Source organism: Marmota flaviventris, chromosome 7 (genome assembly GCF_047511675.1).
Source record: "Marmota flaviventris isolate mMarFla1 chromosome 7, mMarFla1.hap1, whole genome shotgun sequence".
Taxonomy (NCBI): Eukaryota; Metazoa; Chordata; class Mammalia; order Rodentia; family Sciuridae; genus Marmota; species Marmota flaviventris.
In genome coordinates this window covers 32,149,141-32,172,984 of record NC_092504.1, presented here as the reverse complement: position 1 = coordinate 32,172,984, position 23,844 = coordinate 32,149,141, and the positions used below count along the sequence as shown (strand labels likewise).

The 23,844-nt window shown below is 41.4% G+C and overlaps 1 protein-coding gene across 1 annotated transcript; it reads right to left on the bottom strand.

The window, feature by feature from the left end:
* Positions 1 to 10,463: 10,463 nt before the first annotated feature.
* Positions 10,464 to 23,128, bottom strand: Chrna9 (cholinergic receptor nicotinic alpha 9 subunit). The gene is made up of 5 exons (XM_027937331.2): positions 23,065 to 23,128; positions 22,624 to 22,769; positions 21,571 to 21,725; positions 18,549 to 19,081; positions 10,464 to 14,390 (listed from the first exon to the last, which is right to left on the bottom strand). The coding sequence occupies exons 1-5, from the start codon at positions 23,126 to 23,128 to the stop codon at positions 13,849 to 13,851; spliced, it is 1,440 nt and encodes a 479-aa protein (XP_027793132.2). The 3' UTR covers positions 10,464 to 13,848.
* Positions 23,129 to 23,844: the final 716 nt, after the last annotated feature.

Below are 23,844 nucleotides of genomic sequence, written 5' to 3'. Positions count from 1 at the left end.
TAGAACTGGACCCTGGACAGCACCATAACAAATAAAAATAAGGGCTGGAGTTGTGGCTCAGAGGTATAGCACTTGCCTAGCATGTGTGAGGCATTGGGTTCGATCCTCAGCACCACATAAAATAAATAAAGAGATTGTGTTCACCTATGACTAAAAAAATAAATATTTAAAAAATAAAATAAAAATAAGAATTTAAAGAATTCCTAAACCTGCATGACTGTTTGTTGACAATTATGATTTCACCAGGGCAAGATCCATTTGTCATTATTGCTATAAAAACAGACACTCTTTACAGAAAAACACCTTATTTCTGCCTGCCCCAGTCAGTGAGTTTCATATAAATGAACATCAGAGGGATCTCTGGAAATAAAGGCAGGAAGATTTCCTAGGGAGTTGACTGAATTATTCAAAATTGCTGCTTTAAAACCAAGCTGAAATGGGAACAGTGGCAAACACCTGTCATCCCAGCAAACAGGGAATCAAGACAGGAGGATCACAAATTTGAGGCCAACCAAAATTCGTGAGGCCCTAAGCAACTTAGTGAGACCCTGTTTCAAAATGAAAAATAAGAAAGGGCCAGAGATGGATCTCAGTGGTAGAAGCACCACTGGGGTTAAGCCCAGCACCAAAAACTTTTAAAAAAATCAACAATAACCTCCTAAATTTATCTCAGAGAAAGACCTCAGAGTAGATTTAACCACATAAAAATATATTTTTCTTGAGAAATAATTTAAAGGCTATTGACAAAATATATGTCACAATACATGGCATATAGATCTCCCCCCTGTCTAACTCATACTAGGTACTAATATCTGGAGGAGAGACACTATCAACACAGAGACAGCATTCTATTTAGACTATTAATTTTTAAACATGACTATTAAGGTTTAGACATGAGGGGTCCCTGAAAACCTCATGTGTGAAGACAATGCAAGAAAGTTTAGAGGCGAAAGGATTGGGTTGTGAGAGCCTGATCGGTGCATTAATCCACTTGAATGGATTAACCGATTTAATTGGCAATTCGGGTGCAGCTGGAGGAGGTAAGTCACGAGGGGCGTCTTTGCCTTATTTATTTGGTCCCGGGTCAGCAGAGGTCTTTGTGCTTCCTGATTGTCTGGTCCTTCCTCTTCTGCTATGATGTTCTGCTGGATCTCCGGCCCAGAGCAATGGAACCGGCTGTCTATGGACTGAGACCTCAGAAACTGTGAGCACCAAATAAACTTTTCCTCCTCTACATGGCTCTGGTCTGGTCTTTTGGTCCCAGCAGCAAAATAGTTGACTAAAGCAAATGTCCAAAGGACATGAATAGACAAAACAGAGGAGTAAATACAAGTGACTCCGCATTGTATCTGAACTGTTGATAATCAAATATATTTAAATTTAAAAAAAAAATTCTCTGCCTTCAAATTTTGTTTTAATTCATGCAAGAAATAAATATGGAGCAGGGACTATGTGTAAGACACCCTTCAGACCCTGAAGCTTCAGCAGTGGAAAAAAAAGATGCACATCCCCCATCTTGGAAATTTCATTCTGGCATAGAGACAGACAATAAAACAATAAATAAGTAAAATATATAGTATGTTTTAGATGAGCGATGAGAGCTAAAAAGAGAAAGAAAGCCAAAGCCAGCAAGAGTTGGGCGTCATGCGTGGGCACTGCTTACCCAGGGGCCCTTTACCATTGAGCCACATCCCCAGCCTTTTCTATTTTTTGAGACAGGGTCTCAGTAAGTTGCTGAAGCTGGCCTTGAACTAGTTACCCTCCTGCCTCAGCCTCCTACATCGATGAGAATACAGACGTTTGCTACCTATCACACGTGGCTGTGGGCAGTGTTCTTTTAGATGGATGGGCAGGGATGAGCAAGAAGGGAAGCTGGTGAAGGTGAGGGCCACGTGCCTGTCTGGGGAAGGAGCGTCTCAGCAGAACTGCCAGCAAGGGCAAAGGACCCAGATGCTGTGTTGGAGGGAAAGCAAAGTGCTGAGCGACTAGAACAGAACGAACGAGAGGGGCCGGAGACAAGGTTGCAGAAAAGGGTAGGGCTGGACTGCAGAGGGCTCTATAGGTGGTTGGAGGCACTTCAGCCCTGACAGGAACCGAATGGGAAGTCAGGTGGAGATGGGAGAGGAGAGGTCTAATGTCTTCATTTGCTAGGGCTGCCACAACCAAATGCCACAAGCTGGGGCAGGGCGTAAACAACAGAAATTTATTCCTTAGCATTCTAAAGACCAAGGTCAAGTTGTTGGATTGAGGCTTTCTTTGCCTCCTAGCTGCGTCTTCACATGGTCCTTCCTCTGTGCACATGAATCCCTGGTGTCTTTTCATTTCTTATTTTTTGTCCTTTCTTTTCTTTTATTTTTTCACCTTTTATTTTCTCTTCTCTTCCAGTGCAGGGGAGCAAACCCAAGGCCTTGTGTGGGCTAGGAGAGTGCTCCACCACGGAGCTCCATCCCAGCCCTCTTCCTCTTTTTGTGAGGACACAAGTCCTATCAGAGTAAACCCCACTGTTATTACCTCATTTGACTTTCAAGACCCTATACGGTAACATTATGAGATACTTTAAATTAGGGCTTTACCATACACGGTTGGGGACTTCTGACTAATGATAGATTCTGGGTTTGCAAGGGCATCTGTGGAGAAGCCAGCAACCCTGTGAAGACATCCCTCAGCAAGGAACTGCAAGAGGCCTCAAGCCAATAACTAGCCAGGAACTCAGGTCCCTAGGTCCAAGAGTCAGGACAGTGAGCCTGGAAGTGGATCCTTTCTAGGTTTTATATGAGACAATGGCCTATTGTGACCACATCCTCATGAGAGGTCTTAAATTCATCAAGGCAAACCATGTCCAGATTCCTAACCTACAGACATTCTAAGAAAATAAATACTAGTTGAAACAAGATGCTAAGTTTTGGGGTAATTCTCAACTCAGCCATAGATAAGTAATACATCCTAGCACTTAAAATAGTGTCCTATAGATGCTGGTTGAATAAATGAGTGAATAACAAATACATACGCAGAGAAGAAAAGAAAGGAAATAATTAAAATCATTGATAGTGATTATCTCTGGCTAGATTTGTAAGTTCATGACTGATTATTTTGAAGTATTCATCACTCCCATACACTGTCCCAACTTTTTATTATGAAACATAACATAGAGGCACAAAATTGCATAGAAGAATAGCTTGACAAAATATTATAAAATCAAAACCTATGAAACCACCATCCAGGATAAGGAATAGAATATTACCTGCACCCTAGAATTCTGCCTTGTTAAAAACTATCTTACTGTATATTCCACCCCTTAGTTCCATGTGATACCTTTTTATTAATAGTTCTATTTTCACATTTTTATTATTGTAAAATATACATAGCGTTAATTTACCACTTGACCGTTTTTCAGTGAACAATTCTGTAGCATTAAGTATATTGTTGCACAACCGTCACTCACCACTCCCTGCTCCAGAACATTTTTTCTTTTTCCCAAACTGAAAGTCTGTGCTCATTAAACAATAATTTCTCATTTCCCCTTCCCCCCAGACTCTGGCAAAACCACTCCCTGTATCCATGAAATCTGACTCCTCTGGGTAGTCAAATAAGTGGAATCATACAATATTCATGCTTTCTTATGAGTTACTTCTTAAATCAAAAGACTATTAACATTTAAAAAATAAGACTGGAGGATCACGTGTTCAAAGCCAGCCTCAGCAAAAGTGAGGTGCTAAGCAACTGAGTGAGACCCTGTCTCTAAATAAAATACAAAATAGGGCTGGGGATGTGGCTCAGTGGTCGAGTGTCCCCAGGTTCAGTCCCTGGTACAGCTCCTTGTAACCCCTAAAAGTGAGATTGCTCTCATAAGGACCAGTTCACCCTGGTTTAAGCCCGGTGATGCACAGTGATAAACAATCCCAACGTGGTTTAAGCAGCTCGCTGAATATCTCAACATGACCAGACTTAACAATTTCTTGGCCAAGATCTTTTTTTTTTTAAATATCCCTACCATTCCCAAATTTCCTCAAATCAGTTTGGGTAGGAGTGGAGCGGAAGCTATAGAACAGGAGGAAGGTGTTGGGGTGCCAAAACATCACCATACTGTGCCTGTCACCTCACTCCACTAACCCTTGCCCTGGAAACATTCATAGCAGACCGAGAACCACAATAGAACTATTAATCATTAATTATACCAGCTGTCATCTATTAAACACTTGCTGTGAGCTAGGCCCTATTTTAAGCACTTTCTGTGTATTAACTCATTCAAGCCTCAGAGCAGTCCTGAGACAGATGGAACTATTATCCTCATCGTGATGATGTGGAAATTGAGGCCCCTTGACTAACTTGTTCAGGGTCACAGATTGCAGGACATTGAGCTGGTTTTACACCTGGAAAATCTGGTTAATTGCCCTTGCACTTCCCCGATGGTTCTCAGACTGGAGGAGATGTCAGGATCCCAGGACAGCCTGTTAAAACCCTGATTGCTGAGTCTACCCCAGAATTTCTGATTCAGTAGGCCTGGGATGGGGTCCTGGAATTTGCAAATCTAATAAGTTCCCAAGTATTCAAGGTTAGCTACCACTGCTCAGGAATCTACAATTAACCAAGACCGAAGCACTCTAGGATCAGTGGTTCCCATTTTACAACTGAGGATATGAAAATTGCCAAGAGTAAGAACATGGTCAAGTTCAGAGAGGCAGAAGTGCTGTGGCCTGTGGTCAAGGTCACCTTTCAGAATGCCAGAGCCCCCGTCTTGTACACCCAGCTCTTCACTGACAGAACTAGAGTTAGATCTTGGCAGGAGAGTAACTGGGCACCTTTTCAAAGCAATGTTCAGTAAATATTTGTTGTTTATTTTAATAAAGGCAAGAGAAATGGATTTTCTATTAATAAAATTACACACCGCACACATGTATCTTTGTGTTCAAAAATAGATTTAGTTCTTGACATTGCACATAACCTGACATTTTAACTTCTGCAGCAGTGCCTTTCATCTTGTATTATTTCTGTCATTCATAACTAGGGACTATTTGGTCATTTACAATCATTAAGCATGGTTTAATAGATGTAGCTTCAAAGTCTATTTCAACCTTTATTAAGTTTACTTTGTTCTTTTGTGATGTTCGTGTTTCCTTGATTTCTGAAGTTCTTTCTCTTTCTTCTGTGCTCTTTTACAATTTTATCAAACCTGACAAATTCTGTGGAAAATTAGTAAAGGATTTATGTTTCAGATTTTCAGCTGGCTCTAAGAACCGCCCTTATGTTGAAATCGATTGATCTCACAGTGGATGGTTGGGCCTATATGTGGGCTACTTACACTCAACACAGACCTAGAGAAGAACTTTTGCTCCCCTTTCAAGGTTGATGTCGAATTTGACAAGATAGAAAGTTATGTTTGCCCTGTTATATAAAGAGTAACGGATTGATACCTGAATTAATTGGTCTCCTATTTCCTATTCTTTTCCAATGCCATTGTGATTCATACTGTTCAGGTTATAGGAAGTGCAACAATTAGGTAAGAAAAGTGCAAGCCTCCCCACCTTCAAGGAATAAATCTGATCATGTTACAGTGGGTCAGGGCAGTCCACACCTTTGTCAGTGATTGGTCTAGGACTATTCACATGACCAACTTCTGGCTAATGAGATATAGAAGGTATATTTCTGGAGCCTCTGAGAAGGACTTTACTTCCTGGTAAAAGTACAGAAAGAGATTCCATTTCTTAATTCTTTCTCATTGCAAGTCTTTTTTTATAACACCCTTTCCTTTTGCAGAACATTTTTTTAGAATAGTAAAAATCACTGCTTAATTCTCTGAGGAAGAGTTGAACTAAATGTTAGAGCTGGTGCCTTCCAACAAATTAGAATGGCCAGGGTTCTGTAACTTGGATCCAACAGCAGTTGCCAAAAGAGGGCTGAGATTGGATTGCTGGGAGTCCACTCCTGGGGACAAAGAGCATCTGGATGTCGGCCATCTCTCTGCCTGGTAGTTGGTCTCTGGACCTTGGCCCAGTAATCTGATGTGAGAATCTCGATTGCTATATGTTTTACAGCCATATTACCTATGAAGGTTCAGATAGGCTTACAGCTTAAATTACTTCCCTCAAAACCAGCCATTAACAATTCAGTGTAGCTGGCAAAGAACCTGACAAATCCCTTTCTGTAGGTGGGTTTTCTGGATTACAGGGACACCTGTGGGTTATGTCTGAACCCTTGCAACTGTGCAATGACTACCATCATTGTGTACCACTTAGTAATTGGATTAATTAAGAAAACAAAGATGATAGCATCCACTTTGGCTGGGAATTCATTTCACCCTAGCCTAATATTCTCAGGGGTAATAGTAGAGAGTCCTGCTTCAAATCTCCAAGATTTAAAACAAGACAATTCACTTGCTCTGGGTCTCTGTATCAGCCTTGGGACCAGCAAGGGGAATTACTTTTCTGAGAATGATTGAATAGGCAAGAAGACGCTAACCCCATTCTTCAGGCCAGAGACAGAGTGAAGAAAATCCCTCCTTGGGTTATAGCCCGAAAAGGGAGCTCTCAGTCAGAATTTGTGAAAATGCTGTGTCCCTAAACCCAAGAAACTATCAGACTTTCATTGTCTCCCTGAAAATGCTGAATTGTTTTACAGTTCTGTTTCTGAATCACACCATTGTCTCTTTTTCTTGCCTATCATTTCTCAACTTTTTTTCTCCCAATTCAGCTGCAAAGCTTTCTCACACTGAATTCTGCGTATTCCTTCCAGCCAAGAGTTAGTCAGCTTTGTTTCTTGAGCTTAGTTAATGAAAACAATAGGTCTATAGAATATTCTGTTTTGAACCAAAGACACTAGAAGTAGTGCCCCTTCCTTGATTTAAAAACGTGGGTTCTGGTGGGCTGGGTTTGTGGCTCAGTGGTGGAGCCTTGCCTAGCATGTGTGATGCACTGGGTTCGATTCTCAGCATCACACATAAACATTTTATATATGTGTGTGTGTGTATATATATATATATATATATATATATATATATATATATATATATAAAATGTGAGTTCTAGTCTTGATCCTAACTTCCACTTTCAACCTGTGGTAAGTCACTTTTTTCTAAATGCAATTAAGGTACAAACCATGTAATGTAGAAATTTTATTATATTTGTGTTTCTTGGGTCTGAAGAAGGAAACAGGTAAAAGGGTGGGAGTCTTCTATGATATCTCTCATAATCCCCATTCCCACCTGAACTTGTTTTGTTATTTTACTTCACTCCCCCCATATTGACGTGGATTATTGGCTATAGATCAGAGTACATTGTGCTTTTATTAGACTTTCCCTAAGATTATTAAAACTTTATTCTTTGTTAAAGTTTCTATAAATTTTTCTATTAATGTGACTTCAACTGAAGTTAAAAACTATTTCACCCAGTGTCTAACTGAAAGCCTGCTCTGAGTTAAGTTATGTCCCCCCCAAAGATATGTTGAAGTCTTAAGCCCTGACACTTGTGAATGTGATTTTATTTAGAAATAGGGTCTTTGCAGATATATTCAGGTTAAATAAGGTCATGCTGGATTAGGGTGGGTCCTAATCCAGTGCTGGTGGTGTCCTTATGAGAAGAGAAAAATTGGGGCCCAGTCGGACACCATGTGAAGACGGAGGCCAAGACCAGAGAGTTAGAGCTGCAAACCAAGGAAGCTAAGAAGCAAAGGATTGTGGGCAATGACCAGAGTCAAAAAGGCAAGCCTTCTCCCCCAAACCTTCAGAGGGAACAGTCCACTTGAACAATGATGGGATGCTTACGTAATCAGTCATATTCATATACATATATATATTGTTATTGTTCAGTTTATAGGTAATATGATCATATTATAGATATTTTTGTTATTTCTTTTTGGGGGGATACAGGTACTGGGGATTGAACTCAGGGTCTCAACCATTGAGCTACATCCCAGACATATTTTATTTAGAGACAGGTTTTTCACTGAGTTGCTTAGCACCTCACTTTTGCTGAGGCTGGCTTTGAACTCCCTATCCTCCTATCTCAGCCTCTTGAGCTGTGATGTACTACCGCCCCCAGCAATACATATATATATGGTTGTAGATGGGCACAATACCTTTATTTATTTATTTTTATGTGGTGCTGAGGATTGAACCCAGTGCCTCACATATGCTAGGCAAGTGCTCTACCACTGAGCTACAACCCCAGCTAAAATTTGGGGATCTCATGTAGTCCAAATATACTTATCTTGCTGGGCACTATGGCAGGCCTGTAATTCCAGCTGCTTGAGAGGCTAAGGCAGAAGGATCACAAGTTTGAGACGGATTTGGGCAACCTAGTGAGATCCTGTTTCAAAACAAAACATACTTTTAAAGGGCTGGGAATGTAGCTTGGTGGTAGAGTTCCCCTGGGTTCAATCCCCAGTGCACAAGAAAAGACAGAAAGAAAAAGAAAAGAAATATCATCCAAATAATCCAAATATACCTATCTTCACTATTTTAGCTTCTGGTTTTTAGGGTTTGTTTGTTTGTTTGTTTTTAAAGTGATCTCCTCTGCTACATCCATGTCATTTCCTAGATTTTTCTCATAGGGTTTAAGTTATTTTTGTTTTATACTTTTAAGACAAATGCTTGACTTTATCTTACTTTATTTTTCTTTTCTGATGGATGGCCTTTCCTGATTTCAACTACCCTATTATCATCTATTAAGTTCTCACATGGACTGAGATCCATTTCTGGATTCTCTATGGAATCTTACTGAATTTTTCAATCTATTCTTAGCCCAGTTACAATTTGATTTGTTAACCATGATCTCCAATATCTTTCTCAAGAATGAATTTCTCATATTCTTCTTTTGCATATTTTTTCTTGGCTATTGTTATTTGTGTTTGTTTTGCTGTATAAACATCCAGATTCAAGGTCTAGGCAAAGGTCCACATCAACCTGAGTCACAAGTCCCGGGTGGGACACCAGCTCTGCTTCCTCTTTGTTACCCCTCAAACACCAAGGGTCTTATTCTATACCACTCCATTGACAAAGACCCTGACAGTTCCCGGGGTCTTGGACCTCTACAACAGAAGTCCTCCCCCTGAAAGAAGCTACTTTCTATGCCAGGAAATTGATTTAGACTCCTGGGGTGAACACAAGGACATCTCTTCCTATAGTGGCATAAAAGAAAACATACACACACTTCTAATCTCTGTCATATCATATTCAGGAAGCTGGATTTTGTCCTATAGGCATTTCGTTTGCCATTTAAAGTTTTACGTGGAAGAGTCACAAGATTGGTTTGGCACTGATGAGGGGGAAGAAACTGGAACAGAGAGGCCTAAGGAGGGTCCTACTGCAGTAGGCCAAAGATGACAGAGAGTGGAAAGTCAGGCAACTGTGTAGGCATAGAGAGGAGTGGACAGATTTGAGAAGCATTTATTTACGAGGTAGAATTGTCAGGATCAGTGACTGGTTGGATGTCAGGTTAGGTAAGAATCCAGAATGACCGGATGCCTGATTTGTAACCCAGGTATTGGGGTCGATGGTTTACCACTAAAGGACACAGGAAATGCAGGAGGAGCCTAGACTTGGATGATGATGTAGATAATACACTTAGTTTGGGACCTGTTGGATCTGAAGACCCGGAGACATTGAAGTGGAGGTTTCCAATTGACATGGAGATTACTGGGGTTTGGAGCTAAGAGAGCAAGCCTGGGCAAATGGTTCTGAGAGCCATCAGGATGCATGTGGCCGTAAAAACCACGGGAGGAGAGCTGAGGGTGGGACTCTGAGGGAAGCCGATCTTTACCAGGGGAGGAGGGATTGGCGCCAGCCAGGGGTCCTGAGAATGAGCCATTTAAGAAGCAGAAGGTTTTAACAGGAGAGAGAAGCCTTTCAAGAAGGTCAGCTGTGTCAAAGCCACTGAGAGGCCTCAGAGGTGGCTAGTGGATTTGGCAGTTGTCAAGTTCATCATGAACTCGACAGGAGCAGTTTCCTTTGAGTGGAGAGAAATGAAGTCAGATTTTAGTTGCAGAGACAAAGGCAGAGGGGGAGGGACAGTGCCAGATGTCTCTCCTTTATGCGTCCCTGGAGATTTGCACTCTACCCTTCTCTACTCTGCTCTCTGGCCCGGGCAACAGTTTCTCACGACTGTTGAGTTTGGCCAACAGCCAAACTCCTGAGAGTAAGGGGGATGTATACTCCCCAGTGCCTCCCTGCTGGGTCTGGGGTCTGGGTCACCCAGAGGTCACAGCTCCTTCTCCTTGCTTCAAGTGACCCCTCCTTCTCTCCCTCCTCCTCCAGGCTTCAGGGTGGGAATAGCTCTGCTTGGATAGCACCGGGGCTCTCTCCCCACCCCCGTGTGTTTCTCTAGACCTGCTCACACTCTTGCACGTGGTCTTTGGTGAAACCGTCCATGGATTATCCTAATTTGAACCCAACTCCTGCTGATACTGGCTGGTGCAGACAGGAACCTTGGCTGAGAGGTTCAGAGACAGAGAGGTACACAAAGCGAGGGAAGTTTTGTCATGGGGTTTTATTTGTTGAGCGTTGGAGAGGCTTAGGTATATTGACAAGTTCATGAAGTTCTAACAGCCAGGTCCTATTTCAAAGGCACAATCAGAGAGGAAGAAAGAGGCAGCTCCTTGTTAGCCTCTGAAGTCGGTGACATTACAAGTGGCCTCACTCCTATTGCTTCAGATATCCTAGAACTTGTGTTTCCAGTTCGCTCAAAGACAGTCCATTTGCCAGGTTTGCCCATGGCTCGTTGGCATGTATTGGTCTGGACCCACAGTCGATGGAAAAGTAGGCACAGAGATACAGAGAAGAAAGAACAAAGTTCAGGACCTCAAAAAACCGGGTGTATCTCAGTGCACCAAGGTGGTCAGAAGATAAACAAAGTGGTTGGTGTTTTTTTTAAACTTCGTAAGGCTCAGCATCATCTGGCCCTGCTCACCTTGCCAAACTTGACTCTTTCATCTCTTGTCGGTGATTTGATTGCATCTCTCTACCTCCCGAATCTTTTTAAAATTTTCTCCTATGTAATAAGCCCTGTTCTGCCCTTGAGCCTGAGTTCTGACCTGCAATTTGGCAGTTTCTTCAACTCTTACCCCGTCGAATTCCTTCTCATCCTCATATCTCTCCTAAACACCATCTCCTCAGCGGTTCTTAACCAACCAATCGCCAAGCCCGGTCTACCCTAGGTCACAGATATTTTGTGATCTGTAATCTTTCCTACTTTTTATTCCCATTGTCTCAGGTCAAGCCTTCATTATCACTTGCCTGAACTAGTAAGAAACATCCCAACGGATCTATTTCCCTGTCTCTTCTCTTTTCTCTACAATCTTTTAATTGCCACCGCAGTCTTATTTCTGAATCACAATTCTGACACTGTCTCTCTCCCTTGCTTAAAATCTTTTTTGTGCTTTCCCAGGGTTTCCCAGGGGCATGGCTCAACAAGACCTTCTCAAAGTGGCTGTAGGTAAATCCATCCTAATTAAATAATCTAAATATGGGAAAAGTTAAATACACAGTGTAGTCACTTTGTGTTAGTATAATGAAAATATCTGAGATGGGCAAACTTTATAAAGAAAGGTTTATTTAGCTCACAGTTTTGGAGGCCTGTAGTCCAAATAAGCATGGTGTAGGCTCTGGTGAGGGTCCCTTTTGACAGCACCACCTCATGGCAGGTAGCAACAATGGGGGCAAGTATGGAAGAGATCAAATCTCTAAACAGGAAGCCAAAAACCAACTGAAGTCCCACGATCACTTCTGGAGACACACCCCTAATTGACCTAAGGACTTCCTACTTGGTCTCATTTCTTTCTTTCTTTTTTTTTTTTTTTTTTTGATACTGGGGATTGAACTCAGAGGCACTTAACTTCTGAACCTCATCCCCAGCCCTTTTTATTTTTTATTATGACAGGGTCTCATTAAGCTGCTCAGGGCCTCACCAAGTGGCTAACACTGGCTTTGAACTTGTGCCTCTTGCCTCAGCCTCCAGTCACTGGAATTCTAGGCAAGCACCACCACACCTGGCTTGACCTCATTTCTTAAGGTTCCAACGCTTCCCAATACTACCACCCTGAGGTCTAAACCTCCAACGCACTGGTAGAGAGACTTATTGACACCATAGCACACAGTAATGCTCATGAGAACTGTATTAGCTTTCTGTTACCACTCTAACAAATTGTCACAAACTTAGTGCCTTAAAATAATTTATTATCTCAGAGTTGTGGAGGGTTAGAAGTCTGGAAGGAGTCTTGCTGTGCTAAAATCAGTGTTCAACATGACTGCTTTTCTTCCAGAGGCTCTTGGGAACAATGTGTTTCTTTGCCACGTCAGATTATAATTGAGAAAAGGAGAGGCAAAAAGGAATTCTCTTAGCTTCTAGAAGCTACTCATATTGTTGGTTCATGGCTCCTTTTCTCCATTTTCAAAGCCAGCAACCTTGGTCGGGTCCTTCTCATGACATCATCTCTTTGGTACCCTCTTTTGCCTCCTTCTTCCACTTATAAGGATCCTCATGATTACACTGGACCTTCCTGGATAATCCAAGATAATCTCCCCATCTTAAGGTCATTTGAGCTACAATCTTAATTCCTCATTGCCCTGTAACTTAACACACACACACACACACACACAGGTTGTGAAAATTAGGCATGGCCACCTTTGAAGGTATATTTGATTGAAAGTAGGAAAGGAATTGAGATACACAGGAAGTAAATTAAGGCAGAAAGTTTAGAATAAAGAATGAAAATCCCTAGTCTCTTCTAAGTTACAATCTGTTGTGGTCAAAAGCCGTGTGGCTTCAGCAACTCTGGTCCCACTTGGAGCCATAGTACCAAGAGTTGAATCCCAGCCTAGTTGGACATTGAGGATGTAGGTCACTTACACCCACTTTTCTAAGCCACAGTTTCTCCCTCTGAGAAAGAACAGCAATATCTGCCTGCCTATCTCAAAGAATTGTGGTGATGATCACAAGATTTGCTATGCTAGCCAATGCAAATACAAATCATGTTGCTTTATTATATGTAGGAGAAAATAAATGTTTGAATAGTTGAACGAATGAGCTCAGCTTGCTGATGACCTTATTTTAGTCAGAGACTAAATGTAGAAACAACTTTATTTATCTTATTTTAAGAAAAGATAATGTGGGAATGACCTCATCTTTAGGGTTTATATACAACATAACCAACATGTAGACATCAACATAAAAGAAATTCTCTTCCCTTTTGGATTGCTGACCCTTAAACTTCATGTAGGACAAAACCTTTTTTCTACCACTTGAGATTTGGCTTGAAATGTACCCTGCCTAGCAAACTTACCACTGAGACTTAAATCATTCTCAGAGCATGTTTTAGAAAGTGAGTTGAGAAAAGAGGGGACTAAAGGGGAAATATTTGCTCAGGAGAAACCCTTTGTCAGAGCTAACCATGATGACAAGCCAAGTCAAAGAAAAGTCTAAGAGATGTCATTAGATTCAATTAAAGGAAGAATTTTCCAACAACAACAAAAAGCATATTTTAGTATGAACTAAGGGAAGAATGGGAAAACGTTTTTGTCTTGTTTTTTCTTTTTTTTCCTTTAAATTTTAAACACTAATTTGCAGTGCTTTGTTATCTGAACAGCAAAAGAGGTGAATAGTTGTGTCAATTAGAGGTGTCACCCAACATTCTGGAAGGTTATGAAAGGAGTCTTTCCTTATTTCCTCCAGTTTCCCGGCCTTTGAACTTTTGGATCGCCTTTTAACCTGACAGATAGCTGCAATGTGGACTTGAAGTCAAAAATAAAAAGTACAAACAACAAAACCCCTAAACTACATTTGAACAACAATCTGGCTTAAAAGAACACTGGAGGAGATCGCAGGGAATTTTATTGATTTCACCCCAGGTATCAAATGTCTCCTAATCCGCTCTTGCTATGATCAAAATAGTCATCACAAACACCATGATGAAAAAAATCCACATGAAAAACCGGTCTATGACTTTCGCAACCTTCTTCCATTCGCTCCCCTTGGAGTTGGTGGCCTTGTGATCTTTGAGGCACTTGGCTATGTACTCGATATTTCTTGTCAGCGCTTCATACCGTGCACAGTAACCATCCGCACCCTGTGGGTTCTCACCCTGGCACCCCAGGTCATTCTTTAAGAGTTTGTTCATTTCCTTTGTTCTGGGAAGGTCTTTGTTCCTGGCTGTGTTCAGGTTGGACTCTGGGAGTTTGCCATACACCTTGGGGAGGTGGTCCCGCTCCCTGCTGTGGCGAGGGCCGAGGCAGCTCTCCCCCACGTCGTAGACAAACAAGATCCTGGACATGTACTTCAGGATGACCACCTTGGCCCAGTGAGGCACGGGCCGGGCCTCGGCCCCGCAGAAGTGGATATTCATCACCATTATGGTCAAGGCCGTGGAGGCTGTGATCAAGGCCATGGTGGCTATGTAGTATTTTCCTGGAATTAAAACAACAACAGCTAAGTCAGCTTTAACACAGTTCTCTGATTTGCTTAAAGAGAAAGAAATCAACACCTTTTCTCAGGAACTGGTCTACTCAGTGGTCACTAGTGCAGACCTCTGAATCAAATATCTTGAGTTCAAATCCCAGCTGGACTTATAACCTGCCACACTTCAGATTCCTGCTGTGTGAAACAAGTATAAGAATAGTATCACGAGCTGGGTGTGGTGGCACACACCTGTAATTCCAGCAGCTCAGGAGGCTGAGGCAGGAGGATCGCAAGTTCAAAGCCAGCCTCAGCAAAAGCGAGGTGATAAGCAATTCAGTACATAAAATAAAAAGTAAATAAATAAAATACAAAATAGGTTGGGGATGTGGCTCAGTGGTCGAGTGCCCCTGAGTTTAATCTCTGGTAACAACAACAACAACAAAATAGTATCACGAAAATATGAGGAGGCTTAATAGAAATGATGCATGTAAACATTTTCAGCACTGTTCTTGGCTCCAAGTTAAAAGGTTTGCAAATGTGTGCAGAGATGATGATGTGAAAAACCTTGCCACTCTCAACATACAAGCAGTTTATGAACTTGAGCAAGTCTCAGGCTTGTCTTTAAACTTTGTTAATATGGAGGAGAATTACTACTGGGTAAGAAAAGAGACACCGTGTCACTATATCTTTAAAATGGGAGTATATAAAGCAAATGTACATGAAAAAGGGAAATAAAGGAAAGAAACATAAAGAGGGCGAGTTCATGAAATATAGCACAAAAAATTAAGAAGATGAACAAAACAAAGGAAAGCTTTTGGAAAGAGTAATAACCTGGGCATGGTGATGGCGGCCTCTAGTCCCAACTACTTCAGAGACAGAGCTAGGAAGATTGCTAGCCCTGGGAGGTGGGGCTAGCCTGGGCAACATAGCCAGACCCCCTCCCAGAAAGAAAAAGATACAAAGGAGAAGAATAAAAGAATAATAAAACTGACGGATCTTTGAAATGCCCACTCACAGGATAGAGAAAGAGAGCAAGAGGAAGAGAGAATACAAAAGAGTAGAAATTCGGAAAAAATAAAATCATATTAGAAACATCTTTATGATAATGTACTTGATAATCTAGGCAAATTTCAAGAAAAAATACCAAATGTCAAAATTAGTGCAAGAAAAAAGAACACTTGAATAAAAATGGGAATGAATTATACTGCTTCTCCCCATATAGAAAAAACTCTAGGTCCAGAAGAATTTGTAAATGAGTTTTATCAAACTTTCAAGGAAAAAAAAATTTGTATCTTATGTAAGATGTTGCAGAAACAGAAAAGGAGGGATAACTTTATTCTATGAAGTCAATTTAACCTGATCTTAAAGTGATGAGAAAAGAAATATTAAGGCAATTTTGCTTAGAGACATATTTGAAGAGTTCTATATAAATATTAACTAACTGAATCCTATATTGTCTTCAGATATTAATATGTCATGAAAAGGGAGAGTGTGGTCCAGAAAACCTTTTGATGTATTTTACTCTATTAATGTGTGAAAGAGAAAACTCACGTGATTATCTTAACAGATGAAGAAAAGCATTTGATAATGTTTATAGTCCATTTATTATTTGTTAAAAATTCAGGTCAATTTAAAAGTGGAGGTAGTTTTTTTTTTTTTTTTTTTTAAGGTAAAGATCATGTGCCAACTCGGTCTATTCCCTAAAGACCTAAAAAGAGCATGCTACAGGGACACTGCTACATCGATGTTCATAGCAGCACAATTCACAATAGCAAGACTGTGGAATCAACCTAGATGCCCTTCAATAGTCGAATGGATAAAAAAAAAATGTGGCATTTATACACAATGGAGTATTACTCTGCATTAAAAAATGGCAAAGTCATAGAATTTGCAGGGAAATGGATGGCATTAGAGCAGATTATGCTAAGTGAAGCTAGCCAATCCCTAAAAAACAAATGCCAAATGTCTTCTTTGATATAAGGAGAGTAACTAAGAACACAGTAGGGACGAAGAGCATGAGAAAAAGATTAACATTAAACAGGGATGAGAGGTGGGAGGGAAAGGAAGAGAGAAGGGAAATTGCATGGAAATGGAAGGAGACCCTCAGGGTTATACAAAATTACATACAAGAGGAAGTGAGGGGAAAGGGAAAAATAATACAAGGGGGAGAAATGAATGACAATAGAGGGGGTAGAGAGAGAAGAGGGGAGGGGAGGGGAGGGGAGGGGGGATAGTAGAGGATAGGAAAGGCAGCAGAATACAACAGACACTAGTATGGCAATATGTAAATCAATGGATGTGTAACTGATGTGATTCTGCAATCTGTATATGGGGTAAAAATAGGAGTTCATAACCCACTTGAATCAAAGTGTGAAATATGATATATCAAGAACTATGTAATGTTTTGAACAACCAACAATAAAAATTTTAAAAAAAGTAAAAAAAAAAAAAAAGATCATGTGCCAGAAACACACACCAAATACTGTATACTTAATGTGGAAAACTTAAACATGTTTCTGTAAGATTGGGCACACATTTCCTAAGTGCTACTAATAACAAATTGTGACTGTTAATCTTCTCAAGAACTGTGTATACACTTCCTGAAAAAAAATTCATGCCATCATAGAAACAAAACAAGTGATGCTTGCAAAATTCTAGAGAGTCATCTCTCTTTAGAAATTGTGCCAACTAGATGTTCAACGTCCAGGCTAAAGAAGAGAGGATCTGCCAATAGATCTGCTTCAAACTGTTATGATTGGCTGTCATTACTGTAAATCATTTCTTCCTCAGGAGAGGTAATAACAATGCCAATGTCTCTCTTGCTTTTTATTACTGGAGAGGCAAACTTAGTGTGTTTATTTCTCAAAAAGGTAGGGGTGTGTGTATGTGTATGTGTGTGTGTGTGTAGGTGTTGCTAGAAGAGAAATGAAAAGGAAGAAATCTCCAAAGAAACCAATTCCATACTGGATTAGTTAGAGAGGATTCCATAGAGAGGAAACTGGATTCCACAGAGAAGAAAAGATCATTCAGCCTCCCTTTTGAACCAAAGGACTCTAAATATCTTGGGAGATCTCAAATTTTTCCTCATTGCTTATTTTAAAGAACTAAAAATTAGATCTAGGTTTTTATTCTGGTAAGTATCTATTCCGACAGCAAGTTTTGGAGATGGAGGCATTGACTCTCGGGGACATCCCCAGTGGAGGAAGTAGGTGTTAATGGTGACAGGAGAGATATCAGACCAAGGTAGGTAAAGGAGCAGGGAGATGAGGATGATCGCCTCATCCTGTATTCACCCTTGGAGAAACATTTCACCATTGCAGAGTTTTGAAAATGTGGTCTGCTTTAGAATGAGCTTCATTCAATTCCCAAACGTTGGTCAAAATTGTTAAACCAAACTCCTTCAGTTTAGGAAGCTGCATTTTAATAAGTTCTTCCACTGCTCTTATACCCAGTAAATGTGAAGAACTATCTCATTAAGGCTGGATGTCAGGCTTAGAATTCCAGCTCAGCTTTCTATCATGATTCCCAGTCTTCCCCGGAGGAAAACCCTCATAATGTGAAAAGATAATAAAAGTCACTGTTAACTCAATACTTGCCTTATGCCAGGCTCTGCACCAAGCATTTTCTCAGGAGGTTGCAATTATATAAATGTTGCAGATGGTGAAGCAGAGATTTACAGATGAAGTAACTTGCCCAAGGTTAATCTAGGAGTCACTGGTAAAGTCAGCGTTCAAATTCAGGCTTCTTTGGCTTCAAAATCTGAGCCTTACCTTCTGAGTCAATGGTTTTCAGACTTGCACGGAAAGTGCATCAGAATCACCTGGAAGGCTTGTTTAAACAGATTGCCAGGCTTTACTTCCAGAATTTCTAATTCAGTAGGTCCAATGTGGGCCCTGAGAATTTATATCTGTAAGTGCCCAGGTGATACTGAGGCGGTGTGTCTCGGGACCACCACTTTGAGAACCACTGCTCTAAACCATAAAGCATCTTGTTGTCCAAAAGACCAGTTTTGTTCCAATAGCCCCATCTAAGATACCAACTGCAGACCCTCAGTGAACCATGCAACAGCCTATATTAAGACTTAAGTTGGCCCAAATGTTACAATTTCAAGGCAGATACACAACTTCTGGTCACTACCAAGCGAGACTCAAAGACACTTGAACTCACCTATCAGAGGGACATTTTCTGAGGCTGGCATGATCTCTGCCACCATGAGCTGAAACACAGTCATGGCCAATAGGATGGTCACTCCCAGGGAGACCTTCTCCCCAGAGGCTGCTGGAAGATAAAAACTCAAGGGAGCGAGAAAAGATATGAGGACACAAGGGACGAGGAGGTTGACTATATAGAATGAGGACCTCCTCTTCAGAAGGAGGGTGAAGGTCACATCTGGGTAAGGCTCAGAGCAGCAGCCGTAGGAGATCACATTCTTCACGGCAGGCATGCCATTGACCTCCCATTCCACATCTTCGACGAAATCCGAGAGATCTCCACTGTCCAGAGCGTTGAATATGTCCACCTGATTGCCATTGTAGGTCCAGGAACCAAAAGTCAGGTTGCACTGCTGGTTATCAAAGGGGAAGTAGGTGACATCCACCACACAGGAACTTTTGGTGATGGCTGGTGAATCCCAGGTGATGAGTCCATCATACCGCAGGACCACATTGGTATTTACTGGCTCTGAAGACTCGTCATCAGCCCTGGAGGTCAGATGAGGACAATGACTGTCTCTTCCTAAGAGAACTCAACTGCCTTACCCAAGATATTTCACTGCCTTGTGCCGGGCACTTCAATGTCCTTGGCAATGGATTAACTTTCTACCTGATATCCTGGCTTGAGAGTTTGGATTCACCTCTAATGTGCCCTTCTCTCCCATCTCCATTGACACACCAGGACCAGGTTCTCTTGGAGTTTTCCTTTAAAACACCTCTGCTCTATGTTCCTTCCATCTATTCCCAGTCCTACTCCCTTGGTCCAGGTCAATGATTTGAACATCCAGACAAAAATTAGCCTGTTGAGACTAAAATCTGCTTACCTGATTTTGTTCACATAGGCCCCAGAACATTAAAAATAGCTTTTTGTTGTTGTTGTAAGCGTTGTATATTTGTATTTATAAAACACAGGGAAAAACAATCATTCATCCATAATCTTAGAGATAATCACTTATTCAGGTTATATCTTCCTTTGCATTATCAAAATCTATGCCTTACATTTTTGAGTATAGAAATTCTATTTTCCTTTAGAAAAAATTACTCTTTCTCCACTGCCATTGCAAAGGCAGAGGAACCATTTGCATGAACTCATGAGCACATAACTGGCTTCTCTAACACGGGGCACTAGGATCGCTTGACTTAGGATTTTGCCTGAGCTTGCAAGGAAGCATTTCAGTAAGAGCTGGTCACTGCCTTGGCCAAGCAAAGCAAGCCAGAGGAGAGAACCAGCATTCTGTTTGTTTTCCAAGGAAAATTGTTAGAACTTACAGAATGCCATCAGAAATCATCTAAGCCAATTGTATTCTCAAGGGTGAACTGGAGTAATAAGGCACCAGTTACGTTCTTGAATGTTATGTTGCTTGGAAGGACTATGGAAAATCCCCCTGGTCACTCAGAGTGGGGAATGGACAGCAGGATTGGGGCTATGATTCAGGAGATGGTGGTCCTTGGATGAGCTCTCTGAGTAAGAAGTGACACTCGAATCCAACTGCTTCTTACTAGTCTTGCTTCCTTAAGGGAAATTTGTGTTCAGTAGATGCTCCACCCAGGGAAGAATCCTGTCCCAAACTACCTCTCATTCACATTGTTCTGAGCAACAAAAGAACCTTTCTCAACCCACAGAAACTTGTTTTCAAAATAGAGAGGGGGGTGGGGGGAGAGAGAGAGAGAGGTTCCCTCAAAAAAAGGTGAAAAAAACTGAGCTTGGATTGTGACAGAGATCTCTGGTTCCCTCTCATAGTGTGGCCTGTGGATTGGTAGTACCAACACTATCCGGAGCTTGTAGAAAGGAAGAACACAGGCCCACCCGCCGAATCTGAATCTGTATTTTGACAAGATTCCTAGGTAATTTGTGTGCACTTTATAGTTGAAGAACATAATTCTTACCTACTTATTTACCCAAGGCCCCTTGCTCCAAGAGTGGAAAAGAGTCAACTGTCCTATAAGCCTGTTAACAGAGTCCAAAATCCATAGTCCATCTTCTAGATGGACCATTCTAGTTTCATTTTAGTAGGATCATTGTTATTGACATATAATCATGAACAGTGAATGCTGCTGTTCCATAAATTGTATCCCCAGAAAATTCGTATTTTGAAATCCTAATAGCCCCACATCTCAGAATGGGATTTTATTTAAGATTGGGATCATTGTGGGCTGGGGTGGTGGCTCAGTGGCAGAGCGCTTGCCTTGCACATGTGAGGCACTGGGTTCGATCCTCAGCACCACATAAAAACAAATAAACAAAATAAAAAGATATTGTGTCCATGTATAGCTAAAAAATGTTTAAAAAAAAAGATTGGGATCATTGTAATCCCATCATTATGTATAACTATAATGAACCAATATAAAATGTGGAAAGAGGAAAAAAAAGATTAGGCTCATTGTAGATATAATTAGTTAAGATGAGATTAACTTATACAATAGGGTGGGCATCGAAGCCAAGATCCCTGGTCTCCTTATAAAATGGGAATTTTAGGCCCAGGTAGGAGAAGGAGAGCTTCAAGTGAAGATGAAGACAGAGTTCAGGGTGTTGCTTCTACAATTCAAGGAATGTTGAAGATGTCAAGAAACCACCAGAAGCCAGAGGACAGGCTTGAACACACTACTCCTCACAACCCTCAGAGGGCGCCAGCTCTTGATTTCACATTTCCAGCCTCCAGAACTGCAAGATCACGAATTTTTGTTCTCTAGGTCACCCAACGAGTGCTATTTTGTTACAGCAGCTCTAGCAAACTAATGCAGCTTCCAATTTCTCACCTGAAAAAGGAGACTATAGATGGAATTTGATGGTTTCCTTCCAGCTCTGAGCTTCTATGACCTATTATTTTTCTATTTGAGCTTTCATGACCATTATTTTAAGGTCTAAGAACACGGATTAATCCTTAAATTCATGCATGTTTTAAAAATTCCTTTTTCATTATGTATAGGTTCTATTAAATCAACAGGTTCATTCCAGGAAAACCTGGACTTGTACTTACTTGTTATAAAGAACAATGTCTGGCCTCCACACCAGGTCACTGGGAATCCTGATGGAGTCCAGCCCATCATACTGGTCTCGATCCCACGTGAGATACGCATCGTGCCAGATTTGGCGGATCCATAGATAGGCGGTCAGAATTTGGTTTCTTTCATCCTACACAATGAATCTAAATGTCACTTTATCTGATTGACACTTCAACCAAATGCATTTCATCTTCAGGAAACTTACTCTTCACAATTAATAAGTGAGATTTTCAATTAGTAAGTGATAACTTTTTAATTCTATCCTTTTGATGGACTACCAAGGCCATTTTTTCCTTCTTGATTTAGTGTCTCAAATGCAAAGTGGATAGATATTTAAGTCTTTGGATTTTTGCATGGATCGACTGCTTGATTTTCAATAAAAAGGGATCAACTAATAGAGGGAGGAAGAAATATTTACCACGAACAGAGGAAAAATCCTTATATGTGCACTAAAGCTATGAGATGACATAGCTTACAATGTCAGCTTACTTTTGTTAATATTGAGATTAAATTCACAAAACACCAAAATCATCTTAACCATTTTAGAAGTGTACAGTTCAGTGGCTTCCAGTACATTCTCAAGGTTGTACAACCCTCACCACTGTCTAATCCAAGAGCATTCTCATCTCCCTCAGGAAATCCCATAACCACTGAGCAGTCTCCCACTTCCTTCCCACCAGCTCCTGGCAACCAGTCTGCTTTCTCTCTCGCTGGATTTACCTACTTTGGAAATGTCGTATAAGTGGAATCATACAAAACATAACCCCAGCTTTCTTTATAGGATCTAAGACTGTTAAGTTTCATGACCAGAGCTGTAGGTCACAGTAACATTAATGAACATTGGGTAACATTTAGTGAAACAGTTTTTTAGAAATCTTCCCTCCACTGTCATTCTATTCTCCTGCCAGCTTGTACACAGGACTCTGCTTCATTCCCTCTCAAGTTCCCCCTTAAGACCTTCTCTTCAGGAAACATGCTTTCTTTCATCCTGAGACCCTTTCCAAATGTCACAATTATCCGTTACTCACCATATCCTTAATCTGAGAAAGGGTAATCTGCAGCGTGACATTCAGGACTTTATCTGTGTCTTCTACTGGACGAAGAGCATTGGAATAATCTTCAAAAAGGTCATTAAACAACTTCTGAGCATATTTTCCATCTGCTGTTTCTACAGCTGCTCAGAAAGAGAGAACGGTATCAACACTCAGGGTACTGTGTGTACTTAAGACAAAGAATACCAGGCTGAGGTCTAAAATGGGGGATGGCCCAACTTTGGCTAGAGAAAAGCTTTAGGTAGACGGATGGTTGTTTTTCTGGCCTGTCCTACCCAGATCAGCATGAGTCAGTGGGGAGTACAGACACTTCCTGCAGCTAGATCAGTTCTCCTGTCTTTCTTGCCCCGGCCCCGACTTCCTGCCAAGGAATGACCCCAGAAAAATACAGATGGTTACACACCACCAGCCTCTCACCTCTCAGTCTGGAAGCAGCAAAATAAATCCAGCAAAAGGAGATGCAAGAATGGGGCCAGATCATCATTTTTCTGATCTTCTAAAATGTCCTGGCCAGGCAGTGTGGGCTTTTACTTCCCTCTGTGAAGGGAAAGGGACTGGACTCAAGAGCCTGCACTGCCCCAGTCTCACCTGGCAGATGGAGAGCACAGGTTTGCATTGCACGTAGGACCAATATCTTCACATCCAGACCCACCAGCCCTCCCTTCTGGTAATAGGAGACTGGCAGCTCTAGTAGCTGAGATGCCGGGAGCTCAGGGTGTGTTAGGCAGCGCTGTTCTGGAAAAGCCACCCCAGTGCAGGGTCCCTAGCTACCTTCAGCAGGAACTCCACCTAGACCAAAGAAAAGAACTGAAGCTGGAGTCAAGGGCATGCCTGACCCCCTAGAATGGGAGAACAGGAAGCAGAATGGAGATTTCCACACCTGCAGCAAGCAGACTCTGCCTGCAGGGTCTAAGGGGAACTGAACAACAGATGCAGTCATCCAGAGAGGCCCCCGGTGCTTCTAGAAGCATCTGAAGGGGGAAGGAGAAGCAGCTCTGTGATCTCTTGAACAGATTGGCATTCTGGGTTCTTCACCACCTCTGCCTATGATCACTTCTTCAGTTGTCCCACTGGGTTTGGATTTCACATAGTAAATGTGTGAGTATTGGTGTGAGGGGGTATTGTATCAGAGAACAGCATTTATTTCCTGAAAAAGCAGCAACATTGTAAATTGGATTTGGAGTTGAACGCTGGGTG

What these genes read in the sequence shown, in the direction of transcription:
- Chrna9 (XM_027937331.2), bottom strand. Translation starts at nt 23,128, where the DNA reads ATGATCTGGCCCCATTCTTGCATCTCCTTTTGCTGGATTTATTTTGCT. An exon ending in TGCTGCTTCCAGACTGAGAG is followed by an intron (nt 22,770 to 23,064) that starts GTGAGAGGCTGG and finishes CTTTCTGAGCAG; the next exon opens with CTGTAGAAACAGCAGATGGA. An exon ending in AGAAAATGTCCCTCTGATAG is followed by an intron (nt 14,391 to 18,548) that starts GTGAGTTCAAGT and finishes TTTTAATTCCAG; the next exon opens with GAAAATACTACATAGCCACC.